Source organism: Anopheles nili, chromosome 3 (genome assembly GCF_943737925.1).
Source record: "Anopheles nili chromosome 3, idAnoNiliSN_F5_01, whole genome shotgun sequence".
In the NCBI taxonomy this organism is placed as follows: domain Eukaryota; kingdom Metazoa; phylum Arthropoda; class Insecta; order Diptera; family Culicidae; genus Anopheles; species Anopheles nili.
This window is the reverse complement of record NC_071292.1, coordinates 67,600,078-67,617,017: the sequence shown is the minus strand read 5'-3', so window position 1 is coordinate 67,617,017 and position 16,940 is coordinate 67,600,078. Positions and strand designations below refer to the sequence as shown.

Genomic DNA, 16,940 nt, shown 5'->3' with positions numbered 1-16,940 from the left:
ATGCGGAACGGTCCCATACAGACAGGAGGCCTAAACATGCATTTTTCTTCACTTCATTCTGGGGCATTTTTCCTTCATCTTCCCAACCGCACGACGGTGTGTGATTGGCCGAGGAACGCTTCCCTTTTGTGGATCCTTCTCCGGTACCGAGCGTATTAATCATGTTCGTCTGCGTAGCCCTACGGGTGGCGCCTAATGATTGTGTTGAAAGATAGAGCGCAACATTTATTGCCCGAGAGTGAAGCCAGCCGGTGGTCGGACCACCCTTGCGTCCTGTGATTGATGCCGTTCTCGCCTTACCGCTACCATAATGCGATACTAATGGCCTTCAAATAACTCTCCACCATCGAGCACGGTTGATGCAAATGCAGCTTTCTGCTGCTACTTTGATACCTTCTGCAACGCTTGGCTTTAATGGGGCTCGCTTGAAGAACGGCCACTTTGTCTGCGTCTGAGTGGATAAGCTTCGCTCTGTGCGCCTTGTGCGTGTAGCGCTTTCTTCGACAAAATGCATAAATAGCAGAGGAACGGAAAATTCTTTGTCCGCTGATCCGGATAAGGAATCTTTCATTTCCTGCAACTCGTCCGTTACGATTCGAGTCCACGGATATGTAAATTAGCGGAGCATTTGAATTTTGTTTCATTCCCAGCGCAACATGAACCAAACTGAACTGTACAAGGTTAGCTGGGAAATGAACCAGAAATGCAGATAAGAATATTCAAATGCATTTGTGTTATTTTTTTTTGCGGAACACTAATCGTATATTCTACTGGTTGGTAGTGCAGTTGTCACTGCTACAAAAGGGATATTGTTTTAAATCGACCTCAGACAATCACTAGCATAAGCTTTGAATAAGTATCCGTTGGAGCGAGCAGAAAATGAATATTCCGAATGGATTAGAATGTTCAAAACATTGCGTTTGAAACACTTCTCTTATAACTGTTGCTCTATCATAATTCCTATGAATATTTAAGTCTACTCCTTATATAGCCTTTTATAAAAAAAACCATAAAAGCCGTTCAGCCACGAAGCTCTATTCATGCGTTGAAAGCTAACTTTTTTCATCTGTTTTAACTAGCCAGTTTTAACCCCATACGAACCGTGAATCGTTTAATGACTTCAAATGTCAAAGGTAAGCTCGGTAGCTCACATCAAACGACTTCATGGCATGCTGCAGAGTCGAGCTTTCCGTCCTCAATTGCTCTCTTTCTGCACCACCACAGCGATGTGGGGCGATGTGGTAAAAGCGGAGCGAAAAAAAGTGTAATTATCAGTCGATTCCGAGCCGATGCATGCTGAAACAATCACCAAAGCACGCAACCACCTTCGACAAACAGGCACCTGCGGTCCGAACCCTTCCACGCCATCTCCCATATCCGCTTTGAATATGTTTTCCTCACTCCCGGATCCTTCTTTTCCCCCTTTTGCAGGTTAGTGTTTTAACGAAGCGCGTTCTGTGTGGCTTTGTTTGATTGATAACAACAAAAGAAACACAACTCCTCAAACAAGCCACCACTAAGTGCTGGCCTCGTGTCACCACTACGCAAGGTTACGGTTTATCGTGGGTAAAATCGGCCCTTCTACACGAGAGCTGTGACCGGTGTCGACCTTTAAGGGACGACCGTGTCCGGTGCCTAAAGTCTTGCGATCGTAACGAACCCAAAAGTGCGCCTTATCATCGTGCTATCGCAGCTGATAAGACGCGTTGTAGATGACCTAAGGGCGTGCAACGTTGAAAATCATCTTTGTGCCATCATTCGCTCCAGAGAAGCTTGTTCCGATAGCGGATATCTGCATTTCCCACCGCCCACGTGCTGCATCTTTGTTCCGGGAACGAGGTCCTTCGACTAACGTTCGTCAACAACTGCGTCTCGTTTGGAGTCTGTCGGTTGATTCAGCTCGTCTCGTCTGCGACCACCTGCCTTGTGCCGTGCCGTTGTGAAACCACACTAATCAACAAGATAAGGCGACACCCTAACGACGACGATCTCAGCGGGAGTTCCCCCTTGAAGCCGAGATATGAGTAGTGCGTCGTTTACGATGGGTATCGAGAGCCAGACGCTGTTGCAGACGTCGCCAGTGCCACCGGATGGGTCTGACCGCGCGAAGGAGCTCGGACCAGTCGACAGTAACTTCCTGACTCCGCGAGCGGCACGTGAGGGTACGCCACCACGGGCGGATGCGCAAATCGACCTGGGAGTACCTCCGACCGGACGTACCAGTTGTGGTGGTGTTGGTGATAGTGGTGTAACCAGCAGCAATAGCGTTCCCAGCGACGGAACAACCCCCGGTGACAGCCAACCCAAAAAGAAGGTCATCCGGCGCATCGTCAAGGTCCGGCGGGTCGTCAAGAAGATGAAGAAAAAGGACGAAAAGTTCTGTGAGTGATCATTCCCTCTTCGACCCATGTCGCGACATGACGCAGGACGCATTGGTTCATCGCCCACGCACTGGTGGTGACGCCCTCGAGACCGTGACCTGCGCCCCGGAAGCTGACTTCTTACGAAACCGACATACGGCGACGAGATGCAAATTTGTGGCGATGTCCTGGGTAGAGACAGGTCGTAGAACAGAAGAACCCGGCCACAAGCATGACGACAAGCAGGCGACATTCCACTCGACGACGACGACGACAACAACGAAAACGACGATTACGACCACGAAGGCGCTGCTAAAATTGATGCCCTTCATCAGCAAACAACTGGCGGGTGTGATAAGATAGGTTGCGGGCTCGACTCTCTTGCCGGACTTTGGCACCTGATTGCGGCTGTTCGGCAGATGTCCGTCGCAAAGGGGCGAACGCGCCTGTACGGCCACTCGATAAGCGATACAGCCGCACCTGATAATCGGCAATCGATGGTGTTTCCTTCGCCGCCGACTGCTTCATTAGAGCGGCTGCCTAATCAATTGACCGGATCAAAATCGGGCGCTCTTATCGTGGCTTAGTCGGCTCTAGCGGGATGATTTGATCCACTTCGTGTGGAATGGGAACCTGCGATAGAAGGTATATAGGTCAACAGAGTATGGAAGAGAGTCTCGATTTGAGTTCATTTCGGGCAGAATTTAAGAGAGGTTCAGGTAAAAAAAAGCACGAAAAACTTCACCTCAGACAACGTGACCTTCAGTTGCATGCCCATGGTCAAGCACGAAAAAGTAAACTAAATTAAATGTCTTGTTCAAATGGCCATCTAAGGAGAACACTCTTCGCAATACATGGTTTCAATATTAGCTCATCAAAGCAGGCTATCAGAAAGCAAATGCTGACATATACGCTCCAGTGACATCTGCAAATGTCAGCCTGGATGGGGATGAATGTGTTGTGGGTTTGTCGTGTCGTGTTTTAATGATGCAATCATACTGCATGATACATCGTTTTCTGGGCATTCTACCTCAGGTTACGAAAGGCCTCAGGCTTATAAACATCTGTTATCTCTTGATATGTGATGCGGTACGTTTTCCTATTCAGACTCGAGCAGTTTCATTAGCACAAACCCCAATTAGTCGTTCCTTGTGCTCCACACAATGGTTCAAAGAACTCAATCATCAAATGCTACCGCAACGGTTATAAGCGTGCAGTTTGCTTTGTATTTCTCTACACGTTTTCTTAAGCCTTTGAACACTCTACACTGCTGAAGCACATAAAAACACGGGCTCTAAAGACCACCAGTAGGTGCGTATAACTGAGTGAGTCGAAACTTCCTTCCTTCCTTCCTGCCATGCTGAAGGTGCCACTCGATCAACATAAAAATAATTAAATACGATAATCACAGCTTTCAAGGCGCAGTCCAGCCCTTCCTCCCACTGAACGTGATAAAAGCTTGACACGCTCGAAGGCAGGAAGGCGTCCACGTTGGCCCACACCTAGCGGGCGAATTATTTCTCGACAGCACGCACCCAAAAAAACAGGCCCCCCCGGGGCAGGCTAATTTCCGTGATTTCTCCGAAATACCGATTTAATAATTCATACCAACCAACCCGAAGCCGAACTGCGCGTGCGGTTCACCATTAGCGACTGGTGCGAGTGTCGGAATTTGGGCACCTTCTCGTTTCGGTCATCCATCCGGCTGTACCGACCAAGCGGCGGTCTGATGAAAAAAAAACCACCCTGTCGACGGCCATCGGTGGTCCGGTTGGTTGCCGCCATCGGTCACGAAAAGCGAACCGGAAAGCCGGAAAATTTGTGTCCCTCCCGTATTCGAGGGACCAGAAACTCGACCACGGTCCACAGGCGTGTAACGGTAGTGACCCCACCGCCATTCGGTACATCGGACACCGACAACAAGGCTCGAGCGTGTCAGCACTTGGCGCTGTTTGCTGAGCTTTGGTCGCCATGAATAATTTATGAAGTGGCAGCAGGGTGCTGCGACGGACCAAACATGGCGTCCAAACATCGTCCGGGTGGTGGGTGGTTTGATGTTTACGAGCTCGGGCGCAGTTGTGATTGCTGACCCGAAGCCCGTCAATCCCTTTTTTTTTTCTTTTCCCCTTTGCAACACATACGCACAGTGTCGGTTGTTGTGTTGTTGTTTTTTTTTTTGTTGCTTTACGGAGTGTGTTTTTTTTTTCGTACAGCCCCAAACACCTTGCACCGGTTTCGGGCACTCTACGCCCTTATGTGATGGTGTCACGAAGGGTCACGAGCCGGCCGGCAATCATACCAGCAATAATGATAATCGGTGTAATCATTTATTACCATCACAAGTGCACCGATAAGGGTACGGTCGGGTTTTTAGAAGCAGCTTTCCACCAGCACCTTCGGTCGAAGCGAAGCCAACGGGGTGGTAGATTTTCCTTTCCCGCTGGGACAGGTACATTAAAACTCGATCGGATGCATGCAGAGCGAGGAGTACGATGAAATGGCGTTGTTCCAAGACGTGCTCAGAAGCGTAAATGGTGACATAGTTCGAGCGCTGTTTCTTCGTGCAGTCCATTCGATTTGATTACAGGGGAGTTTCGCTAAACGGCTTTATACTTTGCTTAAGCGCACTGCACCCTTTGGGAGTTGGAAGTGTTTTATAGCATAATGGAACATGGTTTCGGTGGGATAGAGATGATGTTAGAGAAATATCTTGCATTTGATCTTAAAATAGAGGAAAAAATTATGTTTAAACAAAATTTGAACACTTATATTAATGAACCAGGGGGACTTAGAATTCAGCATTACTTTTTATAGTTTTTTTAATCTTTTAAAAGCTGAAGTAAAATATAAATGATAGTATGTCAAACTCCGTAATCATAAACCAAGAGTAAGCAGAGTTTATCATAGGTATTATCATTTTTTTAGCTAGTATAGTAATGTTCTCTTTCCACCTCAATGAGCTATGGAAGAAAGGAATGATTTTGAGTGAAACAACACGTTCTACTAGCACGTAGTTTTTTTTTTTTGCACAAAACTCACATTAAACGATGCCTTGAACGTTTTTGCCATTATGTAAATCTGCTCACATCCCATTAATCGTCACCATTCGGTGTTGTGACGGCCAGAGGAAACCTGACAAATAAGAAACGATGGTGCTTTTTCCAAACTCAACCGACTTTTCACGACCACTTCAAGGCCACGGCATCGTAATTAGCATCAATTCAAGCCCGCGTGCGTACCACTCGTAATACACACTCGCACACAAAAAGACGATCATGCCGGCAAGTGGGAAAAACTCGTAACAAACCACACAATCGCGCCGCACGATTGCCCGATCAATCATCAGCCTGTGGCGTGCGTGCGATGGAAACAGGCCCACCCTTCCGTGCAGCCGTAAACGATTGTCGCAATTTATTGTCCCAAAGGCAGTCACCGCGGGCGAGATTTATTATTCCAGCGTAGAAGTGTTAGAGTAGGCCGGAAAGCTCCCAGAGAAGAGTGCGTGGTTTGCCGTTGGCAATGCCTACGTCGATTTCCCAGCGATTTGGCAGCCCGAAACGGAAAAAGGCCTGCTGCGCAATGGAAATTGGATTCAACTCTGGTGAGATTCGAACCCCAAGGCGACAGTTTCAACTCACTGCGGAGTAACAGACACGTGTCCTTAACCTCGTCGAGTTTTATGGCGACTGGTTGGTCGTAATTGTCGGTTCTTTTTTCTTTTTCCCTACGCTCGTGGAGCAAAAATACGATTACGACCGAATAATGTGGGTTGCCACTGTGACTTTGTCCCGCCGGCCGTGTGCCAAACGATCGACCATCGCCCAAAGCGCGCCGGTCATTCGACATTCGCACCACACGTAATATAAAACTCAATGTGACACATTCTCCCGCAGCACGTCCCGTGAAGCCGAGCGGTTTATGGCTCGCGCGGTAATCAAATTCCTTTCCCAAACGTTCACGCGAGGTGTCGGTGTGCAACAAATGATCGGTGCTGTTTAACCTGCTTGTTGGGAAGTAGAAACCGGTTCTTTCGTTCTCACTCTCTTGAGGGAAAACATGAAAAAATCTCATCAAAAAATCAGCCCCCGTCATGGAACTTCCTCCAACGGGGATTCATTTGGTTCCGGTGCTCCTTCCGGAAGCAACAAGCCCGCTTGGGCCTCCATTGCGTCGCTTTTGCAAATGACCGATTGTCGGTGCCAAACGAACACTAAGCCGAGCGCACAGCTGTTGACAATAATTTTTCTTACTCCGTCCACCATCGGATGCGGAAAAGCGAGCTATCGGTTTGCGGACTCGAGTCGATCTCTCACCGATGTCTTTTGGTTTGGCACGGGGCCAAAATTTACCATTCCATTTGTCTGTGTTGGTATGTGCCCCAAGCTGCTCGTTGTAACGAGATCGGCGTTACGTGGCGTTGTGTGGGTTTGAAATTGGAATCTATCAAAGGACATTACGAGTGTTTGGGAATGCTTCCGACGAGCGAAGCGGTGTTGGCTGGGTAGCAAAAATCCACTCGCCCAATTCACAAACGAAACTGAAAAGAGCAAACAAAAACCAACGATGCCGACGGTTTGGCGTGCAATCTGGTGTTACTGAATTGAACCGTGGAATTGGAAACGAAAAATACTTTACGATGGAGACGCCTGGTGGCGCGTACCGAGTGCGCATTACGTAACTCGCTGATGATTGCACACTGAATGCAGGTGTTACGTAATCGCGCACCAAAAAAGTCAACGTAATATCTTCCGAAAGCCTGCCGTGGTTACATTTTATTTACTAGATAAACAGACCCAAAAATTCATCATCACATTACCGCTCGAACCAGCTGGACGAATGTTTAGAAAACAATTTCCGACCCGAGGGGCGTCCATTCGACCGGCTCAACTTACCAACACTTGAACGCTTTACCGTGTTACTTTTTCCACTGCCAGCAGTAATGATTTATTATCTAATGTGTTTATTTTACGTTTTTCTTTTTCTTTTTTTCTCTAGGTAAGTAACCATTTCCCGCGAGGATAAGCCCAGGTAGATGCAGACTGGTGCGTGAGTAATGATTAACGGATAATTTGTGTTAATGAATCATTGTTTGCCATTTCTTCTAATCGACCCCACTCACAATCGAGCCGGGAGCAAAATAATGAATCTTAAAAAAAAAATGAAACTACCTATTTCATTCCACTACCGCTAGCGATAGCCTTGGGATTTGGAGATTTGGTCTGGATTGCGCCCATTACTCATTTGCAAGATTAACCACCCCACGAAAAACGCACCACGGTAAATCGACCGTGAATGTGTGAAAATATGCGGCCAACGAGAGAACGGAACGAAAAACGAGAGCAAGAAACGTGGGCGTTTGGCACCACGATAAGCGTGAAAAGCTCAGCCGCTTTTCCCGCCCTTTGTCAACCCTTTTTGTCGGTAGCCATGGCCTCCTTCTCTTGTTTGGATTTTCCCGCTTTTGAGTTTGGCGGATCATTTCCCACAGCTGGAATCGTCTCCGTTCTTGTCCTTTCGCCCGCTTCCCTTGACCAACGACAGGCAAGCTGTTGTACGCAGTCGTTCAACCTTTCGAGAGCATCCCATTTCCCGCGGGCCAGCTCTCGGCACACCTACGGTACGCAATCCCAATCCGATTTCTATTTCCCTCCCACTTGACATTTGGGCGCGTTTTCCACTCCCACAGGTCTGAAACGGTTTATTTCCCGCCTGAGACTTTCGTGTTTCCCATAGACATTTTATCCTTGTTTCTTGCTGTTTTTCCCCCACATCGCGCTCTTTCCCAACATTTCTCTGCTGGTTCTACTTAAAGCCTCGTCCGGTGCCTTGTCTAGCCCCGTCACGTTTCCTTTTTGCTCGTTGCTTTTTCCTCTCAAACGCGTTTGAAACTGTGAAGAAATGAAGCATAATGGTCGATTTATTTATGCATGCTGGGAAAAGGGGAACTGGCGAAAAAACAGAGACGCTAGAGGCGGTAGAAAGGCGACCACCGTACGCTTATGGTGCTGTTCAACAACACGATTAGCCTTTAATAAAACGATGTTTAAAGGTGAGAGATAAAACCCGGTCGTTGCGTGACGGTCGGTGAATGCTCCCAAGCGTGTAGTTCCCCACGCGCGCGTGTGTGTGTGTGTATTTTTGTTTTGTTTTCCACCAGAGCACCCTTCTGCCATCGCATGTTCGACGACACGAACACGAACACGGTCGAATTGCTGCAATACGGCGCCGGAATTGATCGTTCCAAATTTTATTTGTGAAACATTTACGACTTACGACCCGGAGGGCAAGGGCGTACGGGGAGGGTTAGGAAAAGCAGGAACAGTTGGTGGGAGTTGGTGAGAGATGAGGATTTTACGATTTTCTTACCCCTGCCGAATGAGACATGATTATCGGTTGGAAGAACGCCGGTCGAAAGGAGCATATTGTTGATTGCAATTATAAATGTCAATTAAATCGAACTCCTCACCAGCTCACGAGCTGCGGAAAAACGAGCAGCATTTTGGCGTTCAATATGTTTTCCTCGAGTGCCGTAAAACGGAAGCGAGAACGCTGCCATAGCGAGAACGAAGCAGCATTTCTCGTAAAATGTGAAAAGCCCACCGTGCGGCGGATGATGAATACTAATGTGGTCTACTTTACCCAAACCAAATGAACACATTCGCTCCAGACGCGAGGAAAAGCGAAAAAGACAAGACAATCCTACTGCGCATTCGGGCGTCCTCTTGCTCTGGCGTGCCAAAGGAACTACGACGGACGCATTATTCATGTTTCCGTGCTCTTCGCCTTCGGCTTCAATTCCATTTGCTCTGTCCGTCCCGTTTGTCCTGCCATCTGCTTGCGCGGATTGCGTGTCACTGAGCAGCCGTCCTGTTCTCGCTGGCAAATCGCGTTTTGAAATTAGTTCTTGTTGTTTTTGCCGTTCGTCTTCTGCTTATCCTTTTTTCACTCTTTTTCTTCTTGGCTCACCGCTTCCCGCTGCGGACCGATGAGTAATCTCTATCTTGTTCTTCAACACTGGAGAGCCCTTTTGCCTTTCTATTTTCTTGCCCTCTCTCACTCTTTCTTTCGCTCTCGCTCTCTCTCTCTCTCACTCTCACTCTATCTCTCATTTTCTCTGTTTATTTCGCATAACGCCGTTAAATTCGACTCGCAAAGCTAACCGAAGCTAAAAGACGAGCTCGATTTGGCGAGAGAGTGGGAGCGAATTTTCCCGCAGGGAGAGCGCTGGGTTTTCCCACGGCCGAGTCGAGACCCGACCAAGCCAGCCCCGACGTCGAGGCGGTCAGTTTTACTCTAGATCTTGTCAAATGTAGGTCACCTGATACTCCCGCCGCCAGGTTTTCACTCGGAGTAGTGTGTGCATATGTAAGCCCGCAGTCAGCCAGCCGATTTTTCACCCATCCTAGTCTTGCAGCGAGCTTTTTTTTTGTCCACCATTTTATTACTTTGTATTCTGTGACCATCGACACCGGAAGGTTGTTTGAACGAATCCTCGGTCAGCTGCGAGTGCACGCGTGTGTGTGTGGAGTTTGTGGTAGTTTCTTTTTCTTTTTGAAAATCTACGGATCGCGTAACCGCATCCCGAGGGAGAAAAACACATCACATAACAGGAGTCTACGAGAGGACGCAATAGACCCCCGTACGAATCGTGTCGTAATTGGAAGCATCCTTTTTCGCACACATTTTGTGAGCGTGTTCAAGCAACGATAGACTTTAACCAGCATTTGCATGGTGTAGTTGAGCAAATAAGTGAGATAAACTCAAGCAATAACTCAACGGTGAAGCTCATTGTGAAAGTTTGAGTTTTCCGCATATAAAAAGGTCCGCTCATCGAACCTGGCCAACGTGGAATAGAACGCTTCCAGCGCATTAAACTGGCGATTGCAACATCATTCCGTTGTTGAGGCTCGATATTTCGTTCGCAACTGGTAGTGACTCGTTTCGAGCGGAGCGCAACAGCGAGGCCACGTGTTCGATGAAAAAGCTTTCATCACTCGCCATTTCCCTTCGCAAGGCTTTCCACTTGCTTCCTCACTCGCTCTCTCTCTCTCTCTCTCCCTCGAGGCTGCTACGTGGCACGTGAATCGTCCTGCGCACGTTTCCCATCGTTTCGTCGCCATCGTCGGTGGAGGCGTTCGAGCCCAAAACAAAAACAAACTCCTCGTCCTCGGCTCGAACGGCAGGTGGGGTGGGCTTTTTCCTTCTGTTTGTTGTTCGCGCCACGGAACGCCACCCTCGATGCTGGTGGTGTGTGTACGTGTGAAGTGCGTGCGTGTGTGGGCGAGTGTTTATTGTGAAAATATCCAAGTGATGGTGCAACGGGGCTAGCGAGTGGAACCTAATCCGTGACCTCCACAAAGGCTCGCTGCTGCGCGCACGTATGTGTGTGTGTTCGTGTGTGCATTTACGTGCACGACAACCGAGCCCCTCGATATTGTTTTTGTTTACCTATCCTAGCTGCCAAGGCGGTGACTGTCAGACGTTCGCTAGCCGGCTGGAAACGCGAACAGTAGGCTTAGCTAACGGAACCGACGCACTTCGCAAACAAGGCTTCAAAAAAGCTCCCAAGTAAACTTTCCACCGTTGTAACCGGGGACTGATAACGTTGAGTCTCTAGAGCGGATTTGCATCACAAAGTTGATGTGTGCAAAAAAATACCAATCGCTTAATGTTGAAGGATTTTTTTCATACCACTTGGAACCGAATCGTTGATAGTTCGTGTTTTGTCTTCTTTCTTTCTCTCTAGTGTTTCCTTTCTCCCCTAGCAAAGCTCGAATGTTTTGGTTCTACTCTCGATCTCTCTATCTATCTCGTTCTCTCCCGTGCCCCCTGTCCCGATCCGGTGCCGAATCCCGATCGTAAGTGTAACAGTGGGTGGAAAACAGTGAAAATAATACTAAACCCACAACTAGCCCAAGTTCCCTTGGCAAGGAGATAGATGTGAGAGCCCTGTGCGCCACTAGCTAGTGTGTTTGTTCGTGTCTGTTCGTGTGTTTGTGTGTGTGTGTGTGTGTATATGTGTGTACGTACGTTTCACCATCAGCCCCATTTTCCCGGCGATGCTACCACCGACCGGGCGGCATCCCTTCGTAGTGCCCGCGGATTTCCGTAGCGATAGCGGCTAGAGTGCACACCGGGCCAAGTGGTGCTTTTTTCCCGTCGTCTTAAACCACCCCACTCCCCCCCCCCTATCCCTTCACCGATCCGGGAAAATTGGTCGAAAGTGTCAAGTGCTTCCGATACCGCGACGTCGCCTTTTACGACGAGTGTCCCCTGGAGAAGGGTCGTAGGAACGCAATAAATAAAATAAACCCTCGTTCCAACTCCATCCGCCGTTGCCGTTAGACGAAGGGTTTGAAAATAAAAAAACACGAGAAAACTCACGTGAGCTCACGTGAAGGTTGTTACGTGTGGTATCGAAAAAAAAGGGAGAGAAAACCTTCTCCATCAGCCTGATTCCTCTGACTGGACCGTTTCGCGCGAACGAAAAAAACAATGAGCCAAAACTTCATCAACCTTTCCGAGATCCGAGGTGAGTCTGAGGGAAAATCTGCAGGCAACCGGGGCATTTCCGTGCTGATTTAGGGAAGCAAATGGAACGACAAGGAGTGAAAAAGGTACCCCTGAAAATCAGCTTCCACCGCACGTTCCCGGTCGGTGGGATGTTTGCGTAAAGGTTCACTTACATTTGCGCTTTTTCAACAACTCTACGCTGAGGTGCGTGTTGATGGATGAGATCATTTCGTGTCAGTGAAGAGAACGAGCTAAAATTCAACCATCAGGAAAAAAAAAACAACACATCATGCTACCCCGTGTAAAGGTGTGAAAATGGTCCCGTTTCGCACCCTCGAAAGCGTGGTCGGGTTTTACACCGCTCGAGTAGTGGCTGAAAAGCTATGACGGGTTTTATGAAATTCCCTTTGTATGCACGTGTTTTTCACCCTTTGGCTCCAACAGTTTCGAGTCAGTTAAAGTTGAACGATCGCACCTCACGCGCGCTCGTCTATTCTACCGGGCAGATGCGATTTTACGGGGAGCTGAACTGAAGGGATGTTCCTTTGCTCTGTTTGCACCTTCACCAAGTATAACGAGACCATGGAGTATGAACGCAGTCGTGTGGGATTAAAGCGGATTACATAATGTAAAGTCCATGCCCGTAGCAACGGTGTTGTGTAACGCCGATGGAGGCGCCTGGTACTTCAGACGCACTGCATTAGCGAAAATTGAACTGCATTGATTCACACAGCGTTTTTATTAAACGATCACCATGATATTGAACATTTCATATGTATGAATCTGGGCGTGATTTGATATCCTGCACTAAAGCATTGCGGGTTGATGCGATGAACGATGCTTTGATGCTGTTGAAAAATAAAACGAACCGTGCATAATGCACGAAGAGTAGCAGCTTATGTAACTATAAAATATTACGTACCAGGCAAAAATTTACCGTTCACAAACTAAACTTTTTTTTTAATAAAAGAAGACCGGAAACAAAGTTACACAGTTTGTACAGAACACTCAACATATCAATATTTTATCGATCCCATTTGTTGGCATAAACGAAGCTCTCGGAAACGAACCTTTTTTGTTGCGAAAAAAACTCATCAAAACGCAGTTCGACGATTTGCTTATGGCTTTATGGTCCAGAACAAATTAAAACCCAACTTTCCGTAAGAAACGCAACCACCATTAAAGCCTCACAAAAAAGCTGCTATACTTCATTTTCAATTAACGTTTTGCGCGCTCGTTGTGTCACTCGTCTTATAAATGCCCATAAACTTAACGCACCGGCCAACAGCCCGCGGTTCGGTCCTGGTGCACGGATTTCCGTTCCAACGGAGCAACATCAAAGAAACCTTCGGTTAATGTTCCACTTTACGAGCGGCTTCCCTGTGGAGACCACGGACCGAAACGCAATCCTGGCGCATAAATTATCTTTTAATGTGCCAATGTGGAAGGATTCCGTCCGGTGTCCTGTATCGTCGCGGCCAATGCGCCAGGGTCCCAGGATACGCCCTAATCCTATGCGCGGCCATCTTATCGAACGGATTGCGCGGCGTCTCGTGTCGGATTGCGTGTTTCGGTTCCATTTCAGCCCTAGGAAGCCCAGTGCTCTCCTCCAGCCAGCTGCACCGTCCTTCAGTTCGTGAACCCTTCGCAACGAACCAACGGATCGCCACAACAAACCGCAGCGGAACCACACGCCGCCAGGGAAGGCCCTATTACAGTGAAATCCCTGTGCCACCGGTGGCGTGGGAGGGAATATTAATTTGATTTTCCTTCATATCTCCTTCCCCGGGGCCGAGGTTTGATCGCTTGATTACACGGCGCTGCCGTTGAAGGCCACAACCAGCAACAAATGGCAGTCGGCTGGAAAACGGCTGGGCTGTGCCTTTAAATTCGCCCTTCGGGGCAAACCGTCACCGACGCTCTTTTGCCATTTTGATATAATTCAAAACGGAAGCAAAACTTACCGCAACCCATCGGTGGCGAGCAGCGTGACGGTACCGGTGAACGGAAACGAAATGAAAACCCACCGAACCGGAACTTACGACCCTGAGCAACGTGAATGCTCCGGCTGGTCGGTTCAAAATTCTTAGAACCATCAAAATTTGTCAATAGAACACAAACAGTTCGACTGCAGAGAGCTGCAAGGACTTCCATGGAATGAGGCCTGGTGGACTCGGGTGAATTCAGGAAAATTCGATCCAAGTTTCCCATTTGCAGCTTGCCGGCTCGTTGAAGCGAACGTGGCGTTATCTTCAGGCTAAGGACTAACTTCGTAATACATTCCCTCTTGGTGAGGCGTGTTTTTCCTACTGCGCCCTTTGCCCTACGAGCCACCAGTTCCGTCCATTGCATGCAATGTATACCGCGTTTCCCTGGCCCATAAGGGGGCCAGCGCGACGGAAGTGAGTGATTTTATATAACTCGACTGGTCCCGGTCGGAGCGTTTGCGCAGCTCGCCCTTGGGGAGATGGCAACGATCTCGCTGGGACACGGCGACAGCTCCGACGAACAGACACTGTCCGGTGTTGGCGAAACTTCAAGGCCGGTCTGAACTTTGCGCTCGTACCGAACATAATAATAATTTCTTCGCCAAGCAAGCGGAACGGCAGCAACGTCAACAAAAAAAAACCGAGAAGGAAGCTCGAACCTATCGAACCAGCGCGTAATCCAGGCGCTCGATGCGTGTCCGTTCTGTCGCTTCCCGAGCCATCTGGTTTATTGCACCGGCGGGAGAAGATTACCAAGAGAGAAGGATGCACGCCATTCAAGGCGAAGCTCGTAGACGGCTCCATCTTCGTAGTGGTGGTGATATTTTGAACTTTGCGAAACGAGACTACGTTCATCGGAGGAGCAACACAAAACAACCGAAAATGCCACAATGGGTACGGGTGGAAATTGAGTCGGTTCCGGGTGGCAAACGGACACGGCGAGTTTTACTCGGTAAGGTACCCGTGGCATTCGCGATGGAAAGCTTTTATGCTGCTGAGAGAATTTTCATTTCTGTGGAATATTATTTTCCGCTCGTACATTCATAGTTTATGATCGCAGGAAAGGGATATTGAATTGCGAATGGAAAATGCGAATCGTGGGCGTTTTGATAGTTGAGCTATGTTGCTTTTGAGAGCGTTAGCAACGTGGCAAAAAGAAAACAGAACACAGCTTTCGCAATCCCACGCATATGACGTTGATGAAACATTCATAACTCAGCATCGGAAACGAGCATCGCATGAGGACTTCACATTACCACGTGTCTGCAATTGCCGTGAAATTACTTAGAGCGCAGTTTTGTTTTAGATATCGAGCAGCACTGAGTAGGTGTTGAAAGCTGAGATAGAAATTGTATTTTATTTCCCGAAAAATGAATATATGCATAGCGCAAGCGAGCTATGACGAATTCATCATACCAAACGATACACAGAGAACATATTTATTTTCCAGCACATCAGATATTCATTTAAAATGTACGATTTGTGAGCTACGACTACGTGAGCTCGTTTGCTCTCTTTCGATACAACCAAAGTGTGATGGTTTCAATTAAAACTACAAAGATTGCAAATTAATTCCGGCTCGCCATACTGCCGCAAGTTGTCCTTTTTCCGGTCTTTCCGCGCGCTTGCCCAGTGTGATCACTTATCACCGTCGGTTAGAATGCACAATTTATGGGAATGCGCCCAGCGCTGTGGCTGCAGTGGTAATAAATTTTCTCCGGCCACGATTCAAATCGCTTCATCTTTCCGGCAGCCCGGCCACCGGGTGGATGGAAACGCCCGGCGCAAAGCGACGAATGCGGGCGCAAATTACAAACGAGACGGTGCATGTTTACAAGAGCACGGTTTGATTAATTGTGCTCGCAAGTTTACTGTTCCGGCTTGGGGAACCGAGGTTGATGCATTTGGGTGGTGAACGAGGGTCGTGGGAGCAAAGTTTAAGTACAACAAGGAGGCAGGTGTCGTGTAGAAAAGTAAGAACCTAAGAGCATACCCTCACACACCAGCACAGCTTCTGGAATAAGCAATCGCGATGCTGATTATTCAGTTTTATTGAAGTCAACGAAAGTTAAACGATCCTGGGAATTAAGCTGAAACACTGAAGCGCAATTTTTGTAGCTGTGAAATTTATATGGAATAAGTTACAGCTGCTATGATATGTTTTTCTTTAAATCAATAACAAATCTGCTGTTTCTAACAATGGTCTATTTTTATAAAAGGAAAAGGAGTACCAGAACTTGATTTTCCTTACTTACTTAATGAACTGAGCCTCTAGTGTTGAACACAGCAAAGCATTCTCGTTAATGGAATGCATTCTCTCCGTTTAATCTAAAACATTCCTGTTTTCCCCTGGGCCACACTACCATTCACTTGATAGTTCTAGCATCATTTGACTGCGACAAAACATTCCAATAAGGGCATGTACACGATGCACCTCCTTAATCAAGGGGCGAGAGTGGGTATTGGGTAAAAATGGCACCCAACCATCATCACGATTGAAAACGCTGTCCTTGGAAGCTGTACTGAAGGCGAAGCCGTTTTTCTGGTGCAGCTGATGCGATGTGATGCAATATCCCTATTGATTGCATGCTGGAACATCCTACGCAGCGCCCGAAGCAAACATTGAACCCAATTGATGCTAGACAATGCGATGTTTTTCCATTTTGTCACGATCTCTCACGAAAGAGTGGCTTACACATGGCACGGTGAAATGTCGATCGAATGTTTTTATACTTAAGAAAGGGTTTTTATCGGACATAAATGCGGTGTTGTATGTAGTAACGTTTGAAAAAAAAATGCGTTATTGTAGTCTCTCCTTTTGTGGTGCTTGTGGAGGAGCAGATACTTTTCACTTTATTTTTGCAGACTAGTTTTAGAAGTTACTAGAAGTGTCAAACATACTCTGTTTTCCACGTAACGTGTTAAAAAATCAATCTGTACAATCTTAAAATTGTTTACTTCCGCAGTATTATATACCCTGTGGTCAGAGTACATGGATTTCACAATGTTTTGCATAAATCGATCGCTTAGATTGTCCTGGAACGACATCAACCACAATCGATCATTTGAAGTATGCTGA

The 16,940-nt window shown here is 47.6% G+C and overlaps 1 protein-coding gene across 1 annotated transcript in view; it reads left to right on the top strand.

Moving 5' to 3' along the window:
• Positions 1–2,228: 2,228 nt before the first annotated feature.
• Positions 2,229–16,940, top strand: part of LOC128727522 (calcium-binding protein E63-1) — a 41,154-nt gene continuing 26,442 nt past the window's right edge. Inside the window, exon 1 of the mRNA XM_053821441.1 lies at positions 2,229–2,381. Within this exon, the coding sequence (XP_053677416.1) occupies positions 2,357–2,381 (25 nt within the window). The 5' untranslated portion in view covers positions 2,229–2,356. The remainder of the gene's footprint in view (positions 2,382–16,940) is intronic.